Consider the following 15,348-nt stretch of genomic DNA (forward strand, 5'->3'; position numbering starts at 1 on the left):
GTTCCAACATCCAATTGGAGGACGAAATGAATCTTTGTAGGCTGCTTTTCAGCGGCCACACGCAGACACACACACTCTGTCCCCCCTCCCTCCCTCTCTCTCTCCCCCTCCTCTCCTTTTATTTAGTGGAGATGCTATAATTTGATTAATCGAAAAAAACGTTGCTAAAAATAACGTGCTGTGTTAACACGTGGAAGCCTAAGAAGCCTCAAATGCAAGGTGGGAAACTACATTTTTTTTATAGTCTCTTTAAACTTAAATGTCACATTCGAAGGGCATTCAGGTCGGAAACCCAAGCATCAATTTATCACCGCAGCAGGCCATTCGGAGGCATATATCATAATGTTAAATGATTGGATTATATTTGGGAGAGGTTTCACCTTTTTAAACAAATACCACTTTTTCGAAAACATAAATACTAATAATGAACATTAATTCGACATTAATTGCAACCACCTATAATTAGGCCGCCAAAACTGTGTAGGCCTATGTCTTTATCTTTAGAAAATATAGGCCTATTGAGGCCTTTATCTAAATTATATATAGCCTATATTAAAAACAAGAATACAACCCAGGAAGCAGTATTTTATGGCCGGCAACTCTCAACACGTTGTTGCTATATGATTATCAGCTGCCGCCTTACCATTAGGTAAACAAACAGGACCGGAGCCTAATGACGCCCCGCGGTGTCGGTGGGCGGGATGAGCAAACTCATTAAAGGGAGTCAAATGAAGATAATTTGGTGGCGCGCAGCTGACAGATGGGAGGACCGCTCCCCGGTTGTGAGGGAACTGCTCAGCGTTGGGTGGGATTGGAAGAAGCGAAATTAACTATCTTCTCTCCTCCCCACATTCAACGACTATTCATTTTGATGTTTTCTGAGAAACAGCCTAAAAAAACTAATACATAACTGTAGAGATCGAAACAGGTTTGCTTCAGATTTTATTGCTGCATTTTTATGAGGGCCAAATGATTTATTATCGAATAGTTGGCCTAGTATTGTAAAGGCGAATCGGTGCATTATTAGGCCTAAAATCTAGGCCTAATTGTTGGTCACCTTTCACATTGAGTTAACCGGATTAAACTTAATCAGATGGCATAAATTTGTATTATATTTTTCGCCTACATAAATACATTCTGTCGGATTTAGTTATATCTTTAATATGTTGTTCACGACATCACATTTGATCTTTCTATCTTTATTTTTTGCATTCAAAGATATTGAACTATGGATGACCTGCGACTCGTGTAGAACAAAATGCATGCCCATTTGAGCCTCGCCGCGGAGCCTGGAAATTAAGCTCTACATCTTACCAGCTCAATCTAGTATTCCTTCTTGTACTTCAAAATGATACACTGTCCAATCCAACCGATTTATTCGATCAAGTGATACTATTTCTGAGGAATGATTGGAACAGAATCGGGAATATGTAGCTGTGATAAATAAACTTTAAATCATTTTGACTTGCATAAGGACAAGCAAGCCTCTGTGTTTTCATGAGCCACAGAAACGGCCACTTATAAACACTTACAAGAAGCGAAATACAATCGACATCATACATAAGGCTCAGTGTTGATCCTACAATTGCTAGACATTAATCCTACAGGGAGCCTAAAACAGATCACGTTTCCAATTGTATTATTTTTGCTCCTTGCATGCTTTGGTTTAGAGGAGGGGATGTGCACTCCAATTCAAATAGCCGTTTGGTGCCCTCTACTGGTCAGACTGCGTAGTACAAAATAAAGACGTGTCAAATCGACTCGTAGACCACATGATCCTGTTTTGCTGTTGCTCAAGATGCTGGTGCCCATGTGACCTTAAAGCCCATCCTTTTAATTTCATTTTGTGATTCCCTATGTTTCCGATTCAGTTTTCTTCATAAAAAAGTTGTCTTATTATTCTACCTCCTAGAACTGCATGTCAATGTATTTTCATATATGTTCAGCAGAAGATATAGCAAGATACATGTGTTACAGGGACTCCCCGGGGGTCGGGGTTGGCGTGGATGACCTCACACCTCGCAAGAGATTCAGGAACTAACAGTTGGGGTCAATCTGCCAGAAAGCGCCGCATGATAATTCACATACTTGAGAGGCCCCCTGTGGGCCTCTCAAGTATGTGAATTATCACACACACACACACACACACACACACACACACACACACACACACACACACACACACACACACACACACACACACACACACACACACACACACACACACACACACACACACACACACACACACACACACACACAGACAGACAGACAGACAGACAGACAGACAGACAGACAGACAGACAGACAGACAGACAGACAGACAGACAGACAGACAGACAGACAGAGAGACACACACACACACACACACACACACACACACACACACACACACACACACACACAGACACACACACACACACACACACACACACACACACACACACACACACACACACACACACGCACACACACTGGACACACGCACGCGCGCGGACGCACGCAAACACACAATCACACAATCACTCACGCACACACACATCACGAATATACACAGACACAAACACAACCACACGCACACACACACAGAAGATCACACAAGATAATCATAGACATTTCAGTTCAACAGCTTTTCGAATGAACGAATGCTTTTACTGGAAAGGAAAAAAGGTTACCTGAAATCAAAAGTGCCATTTGTGCAATTTGCAATTTAACATTAAGCAATAGCAACCAAATTACCCCATTACCTTTTTTTTTTAAATGAAAACTGATGAAGCATGATTAGAATTGTCCTTACTTCTTCCACTAAGATATTAGAAAATGCCTATTTCCCCCAGAAGAGGGCGTTCTACAAGCTGCAAACCATCTACCTGGAAATTTGTTCAATTGTATTGTACTTTGGGGCCCCCTAACGGTCCGCATATTCGATTCGAGACAGAATATGAGCATTCAGTCTCATAAGACGTTGTAGCCTACGTCTACACCCAGTGCCTCAGTTTTGGCTTCTCATAGGACAGGAAAATTGCACCAACTTGCAAGCGTAACTTTGTCACAAGCCACCCACGACTTCTCTCATACAATACAAAACAGAAGAAAATAACATTTTGTTAGAGCGATATATGAACAGTTAAACTGGAAAGTTAATTGCAAACATTACCACAATGTTATATTCAGTATTTGAATCAGATTTCAATGGTTCTTTATTAAAACCAACCTATACCTTTCTCGATTGACGAGGAGAGTTCTGTGGGTATCGTACCCTTCACTCAGTCACCAAGCATGTTTATATTAAGTGGCTAATCAAACACAGAGACATTCCAACAGATTCCAAACATGGAAGGCCTCTCTCTCTCTCACACACACACACACATACACAAACACATACAAACACGCACACACACACACAGCACACACACACACACACACACACACACACACACACACACACACACACACACACACACACACACACACACACACACACACACACACACACACACACACACACACACACACACACACACACACACACACACACACACACACACACAACAATTTCACCAAATGCTAGGAGAACTTATCGCCCCCTGTTGGTGCTATTCCCCCATTCATTTCGAATGGAGAAGGACGCGTGTTCAGGGTGACGCTTTGGTCAGGCAAAGCGTCACCCTGAACACGCCTTGCGTTGTGGACAGACGTATCTATTTTACGCCTTGGCGTGATACCGGGTTGCACACACACACACACACACTCACACACACACACACACACACACACACACACACACACACACACACACACACACACACACACACACACACGCACACACACACAGGCACACACACACACACACACACACACACACACACACACACACACACACACACACACACACACACACACACACACACGCACACACACACACACACACACACACACACACACACACACACACACACACACACACACACACACACACCTTACACATGTTGCCAATGTTACACAAATAACTAAATGCCAATCACTGATGTCCAAAACATTTATCCCACATTAAGTGTGCATGTGTCTGTTTTGAGATGGGGATACTGTGACAGGGTGGACCCGTGGTCAAGGCCAGCGACGGCTCCGAAACTGATTATTTTAAGAAAGACCCGAAAATCAATAACAGGTGTTGTTTGAGTTTTAAGAGCGTTAGCATGGTGGTACTGCAGATCCTTTATGGACAACGGGTTCACACCGTTAGGACTGTACTCACAGGGCCCGGACCACCTCAGCCACACATGGAGAAAAACAAGCTGGTGGAGGGGCTTATATTGAGTCATCACCAATGTTTCAATGTTAAGTTTGCATCTCTCTTGTCCCCATGCATTTCAATTAAGGCAGGCATGTATGCTCGTGTTTCGATATTTGTCAACTCGGAATATCCTTTGTGTATTTTAGTGGTTTCTGGGAGAGAGATGGGGCTGATGGAACACATCAATTTGGAAAAAATCTGCCATGCCGAATAATCATGATACGAAATATAGAAATAAAGCTATCCTGTCCTTGTTGGCATGGACAATGTGTACGGTTTTAAGTGCAATATTTATCCATTAGGTCAAAATATAACACTTTGAATAAGAATAATAAGTTGAAGTTAGATCAAACTAATAGTGCATATATTTCAGCTTTCTTTAGACCGTTTCAGTTCAGGAATATTTTTTTTTTTCATACTGGGGGGGCCAGCCTCTGGCCAGATATTTAGTTAAAATTCAAAAATGGGTTTATTCCTTCCTGACAGTTCAGGGATCTTTGGTGACTAATCACTACTGCAATCTTTGTTTTGTTTATTTTTGTTGATCATTTTTCAGTTTGTAAAAATAAACCTTATCAGGGCTGCAAGTTTTGGCTAACCTATCGCATCGCTTTAATTTGTGTGATTTATTTATTTTCGTTTGTGTTGCTATAGTCTAGTGTGCTTTGTTGAGGTTTGCAAATCTTAATTGTGTAACTTTTTATATAGCTACATAAATAACAAACCAATATCTTATTATTTTAGTAAGTAATTACAAAATGTAAATCTCATTCTTTTTACATGAGTAATGACCAAACATAATCATTTATCGGGATTATTTGGATATTAAATCCCCATCGCTCATTAAATTGATCATTTTGTTTAATTTCTGCCCAGCAAATTACATGAATTGGTAAACGAATACATTTTACTTTAATCTGCACCTTAGCTTAGTTTTGTTAAAATGTTTACTCCATTGTGTTAGAAATACTTCAACACATTCGTTTTGTTATATTATTTGTGCAATAATGGCCTTGCCTTAAAGCCTTACGGTCATTATTGTATGATTTTTCTAGGTCTACAAATTTCTCCCAGACCCATATGAGCAAAAGTTTATTCATTTTTTTACGGAATTCCTCGTTTCCCATGATCATCAGCCTAACAGGCCCATTAAACATACAATGCCCTGTAAGGTAACTTCACAATGGACACGTCGGGCTCTTTCCCGCGCGTCTATGATCATCGTGACGCTACAGTCGCCTAGCAAGGTACGCTTAAAACGCACGTGGACCCTTCCTACATAAACAATCGGTCGACGTGCGCGCTGCGTCATCTGAGACGACCGTTTAGGCCCAATTCACTTCGCACTTTTATCAATGGCTTTTAACTCAGTTTGATAATCTCAATGTGGTGTGCACAATTGAGTGCGTGTGCACATTTGAATGCGTTTGAATTGGTTCTATACAATTGTCAGTATGTCACACACAATTGTCATTAAATTGCATTTCCAGAAAATGGTTTGATTCAACTCCAAATAGAGTGATCTCTTTCGTGGATTACGCATGGTGACCACAAGGTGGCGCCATACTCCAGTGGATCTCTGTCCGAGCTTAACACGCCCATAGGCTATGGCTATAACTCCGAAAGAACATTGACCGTAGAACACGTGAAGTTTCTGTCTTGTGTAGTCTCTTGTCCTTGAGGTAGTTCTTTGTTATTGAATTGTTTTTCATACTTCTTTCCAGACTCTAGACTATAGCCTAGGCCTACCAGGCCTACATGCCATATGCTGAAGGGCCTTCCAGATGTTAATTATGCTTGTCGGTGTTTCACATTCTCCAATATCTAATATCATTCTCGATTTTACTCGATAGGGTGGGATTATACCGATTGGATTTTTTCTGTTTCCTGGTACAGTTTTGTTGGCCTAGTCCTACCATATCAGAAGAATACAAAATAGTTAGGGTTAAAAATATGTTAGTGGCCTAATATAGCTACTCTTACTATCACATGGTATGCCAGAGTCTTATTTGTGACCGATTTTTTTGTATTTTTATTTTTAATTTGAAAGTTAGGGCCTACTAACCACGAAGTATGTTGTCACCGTTCCACAGCCCTGACTTTGTGTGCAAAGGGACATATTTTTACGCTGCGAGAAAGAAAAATGTGCACAAAAATTGAATAAGAGAAAGCACAATGACCGGAACAAAACTAAAAATCAAACCCATACCTTTCTCGATTTAAGAGGAGAGTTCTGTGGGTATCGTACCCTTCACTCAGTCACCAAGCATGTTTACTAAAAATCAAAATATCATGATGTTTAACAGCTTAGCCCAGACATGTGCAACTGTAACCAAACTTTAATCGAGATACATTTTATAAAACGGTAGCATGGATTTGCAGTTGAGGGGTTCCGTTTACATAAGCCTTGTTATTCATTGTTACCTCAAACTTTAAGTTATAAGGCATATCACTTCTCTCTTTTATGCATAATTCATGCAAATATTCATCGATGGGCCCAGGAAGGCGCTTTTGTGAAGTGGGTGATATTATGGGTTTCACAATTTTTGAAACAGTTAGTCTATAGGCCGTATGTTTACAGGAGCTAATCCCTTAGTGTTTTTATTTCTCTCAATAATTTAAGCATGGTTTCTTATGGTATGTTTGCTTGTGACATGGGTTCATTTGATCGCCTATATTAGAATTGTAAAGCAAAGGCTTATTACAGCCTAAATATATCAGCTTTATTGAAGATAAAGACAACATTTGAAAAACTTCAAAAGGTTATACAAATAAGTGCAAAATGTGTTGCAGTTCATGTTAGCCATAAGCATGGTGTGTGTAGGATAGAAAGTCGTTATACAGGATATATTTGTGTTTGCATGTGTTATATAAGAGCAAACATATCAACGTCGTGTTTTTAAACTTCTCTTGAGGAAGCAAACGCTTGTCAGAGCAGAGGACATTAAGGACAAGTGGTTTTGTAGTGGGCCTCTGGGATTCCTTCCTTCGGTTCCTTCAATGCATCTTAGTAGGCTACCGGTGTCTATATGCCAACACAAATCTTTAACTCTTAAACCCTAGCGTCTGCCAAGCCTGGGTCTTCTTCCGTGATCGGTTCAACTGTTTACTCTCTTCTGTGAGCCGACGACTGTCCCGGCGGTAACTTGGTGGACACAAGTGTCCGCTGGCTAACGCGTGTGCGCGGATAATAGGCCCATGGGGAATCTGGACCCCCCCCCCCCCCCCCTCTATTCCAACAGCCCATCGTAATGTTCACATCACGCAGGGTTTGATGTCCTGGCAGACGCTCTGGTGATGGTGGTGGTGGTGATGGTGATAGTAAGATCCACTGGTCGATGGATGGAAGGAGGAGATTCCGTTAAAGTTCAACAAAAAGTCTTTTCTGTCGCAGACGGAGGAGTGGCTCTGGTACCGCGGGATCCCGACTTCACGGGGCGGGCAAGAGAAGGGGAGAAAGGGAACAGAATAAGAGGAAATACAGGTTGTTGTATTTACGAGACAACTGTGCTTGGCACTAAAGATCTGGGGTTTTAAAAATAAAAATAAACAATATCATTAATAGCCTACCCAACAATAAATGCTTAACTTTTCATTTTTACCTGCATAGGCTGTTGTGGAATAGTAAAAAGGACCAATGTGTGTCATTTCCCTTTCTAAAATTTCTTAAAAAAACATTTTTAGCTATATGCCTATTGAATAAATAATCATTTAGAGTTTTGTCGTTTTGAGATTGTACAGGCCTACGCCTGTAAAATCAGAATCAGTCAGTGCTGGCCCATGTTGTATTGTCGATGAGGATATTTTAGAAAGATTTCATGATGGGCAAATTAGCATATACATTAGGACGATTCTTTAAACAAAAAAATAAATACTTTCATTGCACGATCTTCTGCAGTCAGAAGAACATATTGGATCCTCGATGGTAACCAACGTATTATTTAAGGACGTAGGTTCTTAATTCGTTTAGCAGGGACAGCCTGGTCGTGTATGGCTATGAAACGCCTATCCATCCACTCAATTTCCATTTATGCGTTGAATTGAGCAAGAGATGATTATTATGGGTGGGTTTACGGGGTTGAATTCTCTCCATTGTGGCTCCACCACCCAGTTCCTCAGTCTTTGTTTATTTAACCTCTAAAATCCTCTGGGCTTTACAATGGTTTATTTGCCTCCGAGAAATCCCTAGACATACATAGAGCCAACGTGTATCGTAGACTATCCTAAATGGGACGGGACACCGATTATCTAAACAGTCCAATAGGTATGGCTCGTTAGGTATATTCTTACGTGTAAGAATATACCTGGTAGGCCTATACATTTCTAGTTTATATGGATTGACTCGTAGGCCTATCTCTTGGAATTAATTAGGTGACGGGCATAAACCATAAGCATAAACCATCTTTAATATTATTAATCTATCATTAAACCGTTACATTTTTTAGTAAAAGGCCAAGGCCTTTACAAAGTTACGCAATATTTGAAGAAACAAACATGCAAACCATGTGTAGTTTAATACATGTAAGCTGTTTGATAAACACGACCGGAGGTAGGCCTATTGATGCCTAATAATCTAAGACATTAGGCCTGCTGTTTTGAAACTGCCCATTTAATCAGAATTCCACATAGCCTACATGTAGGCTATCGTTAATATTATCAACGTAACACAAATGTCAACGTTAACAAGGTGTTTATTTAAATAGTATTTATATGGGCCTATTTGTTTGACAACAACATTTACTATTAATCATGCAAACCTCAACATTGGCGGACATAACACTAATAATTGTTTTACTGATTTCAATATATATTTTTATTTCTAAAATAAATATCGCTGGTGATGTTCCAACAGCATTCTATGTATAGGCTACAATGATAATATTAATAGGCTACTTGATATTATTATTGTACAAATAATAATATAATAAAAATAATAATAAAACGTATTATTATTATTGTAGCCTATAACGAAGAACCAGGCCTGATTAAAAATTGTAATTATACTGGCTTATTGGTTCACCAATTACAATTTGACGGCTCGATGGGTTTACCTGAAAGGTCCGAGGCGTGAGTGTCCCGGGCGTTCTGGTGGATGTAGCTCTGCTCTAGGGAGTAGGGCGACATCCCAGAGTGTAAACCGGACGACGCAGAGCTACTGGAGGCTAGGGGCTGCTGCTTGATATACGGGGCCCCGCCGCCGGACGCCCAGTGGGCAGACGTGCCGGCGTATTGTGAATGACCGTCCAGCGCGCTGGCCATGGCCGGAGAGGATGGCACGGGACTACTGCTGCTGTCCGGTCCGTATTCACCATTTGATGGCACGGGGCAGCTGGCCACGTACGTGGACCCAGGGCTGGGGGACATGTGGGGAACATGGTGGCCGCCGCTCAAGCCGTCGTACCCCCCGGCCATCGAGTTGCTCATCATATCCAAATTATAACCGTTGCTGTGGCACGCGAAGGTGGCGGATGGGGCCTGGAAATCGAAACTCTGGGGGATGATGGAGGCACCAAAGCCGATGCCGTTCATCATGCGATACATGGGCTTCAGGGCTTGACATTTCCTCCTGAATCCTCTTGGTCTGCGGCGAAACGAACCTTCTTCGAACATGAACTCACTGGCCGGATCGATAGTCCAGTAGTGACCTTTCCCGGGTCTACCCAGTCCCTTGGGCAGCTTAATGAAGCACTCGTTGAGCGAAAGATTGTGCCTGACCGAGTTTTTCCAACCCTGGTAGGAGCCCCTGAAGAAGGGGAACCGAGCCTGGAGAAACTGATAAATCTCACTGAGAGTCAGTCTCTTGGTGGGGGAGCTCTGTATCGCCATCACGATGAGCGCAATGTATGAGTAGGGGGGCTTCTCCGGCCGCCGCAGCCCGGAGCTGGCCTTTTTCCCCTTGACGGCGGTTGACGAGCTTTCCGTGGCGTCTTGTTGGCTAAGCATGGTCGGATGAAGGACGCCGGATGACGGGCTGGATCTCAGTGGTGCTGGTGGAGGGTCCAGCTGCTGCTGAGGGACTTCGGTCGTCATGTCAGCTCTGACGCACGATAGGCGTAGCTTACTAGTGACGTCCGAAAGGGGGACAAATACGAGAGAGAGTGAGTGGGGTCGTGGGGTATATAGATAAAATATTCACTATTCGATTGTCAAAAAAGGAAAATCCTTGCATGCGTCTTCATCGTGGGTCTCAAAAGAATGGAGTGGGATCTCCCGTCGCTACACAGGACTCTCCTGTTACGCATACGCAGCGGGTGCACGCCGAGCACGCACTGTCAGAGGGAGAGCGCGATTGCGAGAGAGGGGAGGACCGTGAAGAGTTGGTATCCAGGCTACAACAACAGGGAATCCGATGAGTGTCGCAGCGGCGCTAAATTGTATCTGCACGTCGCACCGGGCGGCCATCGCCAGTCTTAATCCCAAAAGTGAGGGGAAACATGAAGACCTCTCGACCTAGTGCGTGGCGGTGTCCAGCCAAACACTGCCCGACCACCTATCATTTCATAAATCTGTCTTCCCCCTTTTTTCAGAGACCCCCCGCCTTGTCCACACTCTCCGCCGTCTGTGAATTTCCCCCGAACTCAGTGACGTCGGTGAGCCCCTTCCCTCCCTACCCATCGCCCAATCTGGCCTACGCTACCTCCTCCCCCTCCCCATGTTCCCCCTCCTCCTACCCCTCCATATGTATCCCGAGCTCGCTTTTCGAGCTACACGCTATTAGGTGATCTATCAAAGCCCCGCCAGACATTGTAATCAACAGCGCCACACGCCGCGCAACAAAGATACAAACGTGGTTATTTTTCTTTCTTTTTTTCTCTCTCCAAGAAATCACGATTAAAAACAAATGCCCCCTAACAACGGAAACATCGAGTTGACATTAAGTAATGAGCATACTCTATCAGGCAAATGCACCGATGGTTCAGAAGGCTAAACAAAAGCCCAAAAGGGATATCATTTTAATTTACGCAGATTGGGTGCACAATGTATAACTTTAGGACTAAACACGTGTTTCTCAATTTGATAAGAATGTTATATTATGTTGGTTATAATTTCCTCTTGAACTCGTTCGGAGCAAAAAACCAAGTGTCGTACTGCTGGTCTGGGGAGAGGAGTGGGAGAGATGGAGAGGTGCTTGTCTTTAGCCGTGCTGCATGTGTGTGTAAGCGGGGGGTTGCTTTGAGTAAATGACTTTGACATGAGTGGAAGCAGGCTTTTTCCATCAAGTTCGGCCCTGGATACCACACACAGTGCCCCAGTGTCAGTTTACCGCCTCGGGCTGGAGCCGGCCCCATGGGCCCCACGTTCATTAGAGGGAAAAAACAGAAATTAGGCGAGCGAGCGTCGACAGTTTCCTCCCCGATGGACACATCACACAAAGATTTGTCGAACATGATGGATTATATAACCAATAAAGTGAATATCAACAGACGCGGCAAAGGTCTGTCTATCCTTGCAGCAGACCATTTAGGTAACAGTTTTGTTTACGCTCTTCCTGTTACGTTTAGCCTGAACCATTCTTTACAATAACATTTACCAAAGGTGAAATTAAAATGTTATGAACATTTTGCCTAACATTTCTTATTATGATTACCATTATCATTAATATGAATTGTTATTTTTGTTATTATTATTATTATGTGTGTGTGTGTGTGTGTGTGTGTGTGTGTGTGTGTGTGTGTGTGTGTGTGTGTGTGTGTGTGTGTGTGTGTGTGTGTGTGTGTGTGTGTGTGTGTGTGTGTGTGTGTGTGTGTGTGTGTGTGTGTGCGTGCTGACGCGTGGCAGTGCCACCGACACGGCCTTTTAAGTTTAGATATAGCCCAGAGGTTTTTCAAACAATGACCATCAACGGTAATGTCTGTAGGAAGGATGTGGGGATAAAATCATTTTCCACTGTGACACAGAGAAGTTTGAGGACCTTAAAGCCCCAGTATTTCCTGCAACATCAAAACTTATGACCCCCGCTGAGATCTGGACGCCTCGGCCGCCCGAGAAGGAAACTTGTTCCGCCTGAGAGGGCTTTGAAGACAGTCTAGCGCTTGAACGCATGACGCTCTTTATGCGCACCAACAGTTATCCCCTCTCAATGTGACCTTTAACATACCTGGAAGCGTATAACACGTAAACCACTAAAAATAGCTATCATACTGCTCGTTATTTGTCCGTACAAAGTAGTCTATTGTATCCTACGTCAGAATGGCATGCTATTGTTTTAACAATTTTGTTTGCTTTATGTGCTGTATCATCACATCACAATTTTATTTTCTCGCTTTTCTTCTATATTTGCTTCCTTATTTATATATTTTTACACTGATTTATTTCAGATCATTGCATATTTTAGGTCTATCTTTGATTAACAAAGTCTATATTATTTTTCATTGAATACAATACAAAGTAAACCGATAAACCCATAGAATAGGTCTTTATCTTTGTAGGATGTTTACGTCTGAATATCTCCTTAACAAACCAATACCAATAAATTCCATAGTCTGTAGTAATTTGTTTTGATTGCACAAATATAGGTAATTCTGCCTTTGCATCGCAAAATATTTTTTATCTTGATTTGGGCCAACGTTTAAAATGTGTTATCATGCAGTCCTGTACATGCATTTAACTATGTTTTCACATATGTAAGACATAACAAATAGGCACGCTTTTCATGGTTTTCATGAACATCGTCCTCAGAGTGTGGCCCAGTAGCAGGGTACTTCGGGGGCCCCTGCTCCGGGACAACAAGGTCACGCGCGGTTCAGCGGGCTGGAGCAGCCGACTGTTTGGACTTCCTAACATTGTGTGCGCCCAAACCTTTGGCTTCATAACAGAAGGAATTATTAGGCTAGCTGTTATTCAATTTGCACTCGTTGCGCATATCTCTAGGATGATATGCATTCCAGCTAAATTATATTATAAACAGATATAAAACAGATCCAGTTTGGAGAGTAACATTGACGTGCTGATATTCAAAACGGCACAGTCTCGAGAGAAATGCTCTGCAACGCGTGGTTGAGGAAATAGCAAAGGACGGTTTTCACCGGCTGGGCCTATGGAAACACACAGGTGTGTTCTGTCGTTTCACCTGCAGGTCGCAGCATTGTCCCTGAAAAAACTAAACATTTAGTCACCTGTCACCTGTCTGACTGGAGGCAGATCATTGCATTGCTTACATTCTTCATGGTTCCCAAGACTACTGCGAGCATTTCAAATGGTTCAAATGCATTTGAAAAATTCCCGAAAAATCTTATACTGATTTAGTATTGACCTTACACGCATGTTGCACGAGTAACGCATGTCGGTATCCCCTGTTTGGACATTTTTGTCCAATATCTTTTTTTTCAGTATCGGTTATTGTTTTTCTGGATGTACATTCTATTATATTATATTATATTAAATTATATATATATGTATATATATATTATATATATACATATATATCCATATATATATATATATATATATATATATATATATATATATATATATATATATATATATATATATATATATATATATATATAATTTAATATAATATAATATAATATAATAGAATGTACATCCAGAAATACAATAACCGATACTGAAAAAAAAGATATTGGACAAAAATAATATATATATATATACATATATATACATATATAATATATATATATATATATATATATATATATATATATATATATATATTGGCCTTATGTGTTATTATTAGCTCACCTGCGTCACAAGGCCTTTTGAAATACCGAATCATGTTCAACCAAAGTATTTTATTTAGGCCGTGCAGCAGATAAGTTTAAGTTTGCTACTCTCGCTTTTTAATGCAGAGCAAAATGTGATGTAGGGGTATTGATATATAGCAGATATCAGAAAGAATAGATATGCAATTTAATTCCTCCTTTCAATCGATGTTTCAATCGACGCATGAAGTGGAGCGTCCTAGAATAAAATACAAACCAAATAGTTAAACAAAGCACGGTATCCATAGCTATTTGGTTTTCTTAACTTTGATCATATTAATCTTTGGTTAACTTTTATTATACTATCGGCCTAGCTATATTTTTTGAGCAATAATTGAATACCCAATGAGAAGCGCTTGTTTCCGATACTTGACTTAATATTTTGCAGGAGCATTGAGGCGAGGTGACCTCCGCGAGGGTGTGTGACGCACAGGGGTTGGTTTCAGGACCGCGGAGAGCTCATGACAAAATTAACCACAGTCCAATTAGGCCGTCTTCCGGTAACAAATACCCCCCTGGTTCCTGATCCTCTGTCAGAAAGTCTTTCTAAAACCTAAATAGAATGGACATTCAGGCTAGCCCGGGATTTTACTTATTTGTAAAAATAAATCAAAAAAAGGCTATGCCTAATTCCCTGAATTAATTAATATTTTACTTTGGGTTTTTCCATCTTATTAATTAATATTAATTTTAAGTCTCCAACGACAACACTATTAGCCAATTAATATTCAAACCATTGACATATATTTGCATATTTGCTCATGTGTGTTAACTAAATACTGAAATAAATGTGTGTTTACCAAAGCCAGGAATCCTGAAATGAATGTAACATTAAAACCTATTTTGAATACATTTAAATGCTGAATAAATTCAACATGTTCTAACAGGTTTATTCTTCGTGAGTCTTTTTGAAGATGTGTGGAATGTAGGACAATTGATTATTTGGTCGAAAATCCAAGGAGAGAAGAATGTGACAGTGCTCGTTAGCACCATAAATACAGCCATAGTGAACTTGATTCCACTTGTCACATCTTTATTAATAAAATAACACATGCTTGAATCAATATCAGGTAAAATAGCATTTTCAGCCTCATCTTGTTGAGCCATTGGCCACATATTTACAGCCCACTCAAAACAGATTTGTACAATATCTGATGCGCCATGTCAAACGAAAACAATGCATTATAAATAGATCATATATATAGATAGATATTTATATCTATCTATATATATATTTCAACATTTCGCAACTTTTTTTTTGCCTTCGTACAGTAGAAATGACCATTGAACCATGAAAATATCACTTTCACACATTCGCATGGATGCACACGC

The 15,348-nt window shown here is 41.0% G+C and overlaps 2 protein-coding genes across 2 annotated transcripts in view; both read right to left on the reverse strand.

The window, feature by feature from the left end:
• Positions 1-7,525: 7,525 nt before the first annotated feature.
• LOC130393301 (forkhead box protein F2-like) lies at positions 7,526-10,883 on the reverse strand. The gene is made up of 2 exons (XM_056603952.1): positions 9,346-10,883; positions 7,526-7,722 (listed from the first exon to the last, which is right to left on the reverse strand). The coding sequence occupies exons 1-2, from the start codon at positions 10,322-10,324 to the stop codon at positions 7,550-7,552; spliced, it is 1,152 nt and encodes a 383-aa protein (XP_056459927.1). The 5' UTR covers positions 10,325-10,883; the 3' UTR covers positions 7,526-7,549.
• A 3,505-nt stretch (positions 10,884-14,388) lies between these two features.
• LOC130393363 (forkhead box protein Q1-like) overlaps positions 14,389-15,348 on the reverse strand; it is a 2,358-nt gene continuing 1,398 nt past the window's right edge. The window contains exon 1 of the mRNA XM_056604035.1: positions 14,389-15,348. This exon is cut by the window's right edge and continues 1,398 nt beyond it. The gene's annotated coding sequence lies outside the window, so the exon portion shown is untranslated.

Source organism: Gadus chalcogrammus, chromosome 12 (genome assembly GCF_026213295.1).
Source record: "Gadus chalcogrammus isolate NIFS_2021 chromosome 12, NIFS_Gcha_1.0, whole genome shotgun sequence".
In the NCBI taxonomy this organism is placed as follows: Eukaryota; Metazoa; Chordata; class Actinopteri; order Gadiformes; family Gadidae; genus Gadus; species Gadus chalcogrammus.

Bases quoted from the DNA above. Each gene is read 5' to 3' on its own strand.
- LOC130393301 (XM_056603952.1), bottom strand. From the start codon at position 10,324: ATGACGACCGAAGTCCCTCAGCAGCAGCTGGACCCTCCACCAGCACCA. The intron at 7,723-9,345 runs GTAAACCCATCG...CGCCCCGTGAAG, and splicing joins TCACGCCTCGGACCTTTCAG to TCGGGATCCCGCGGTACCAG.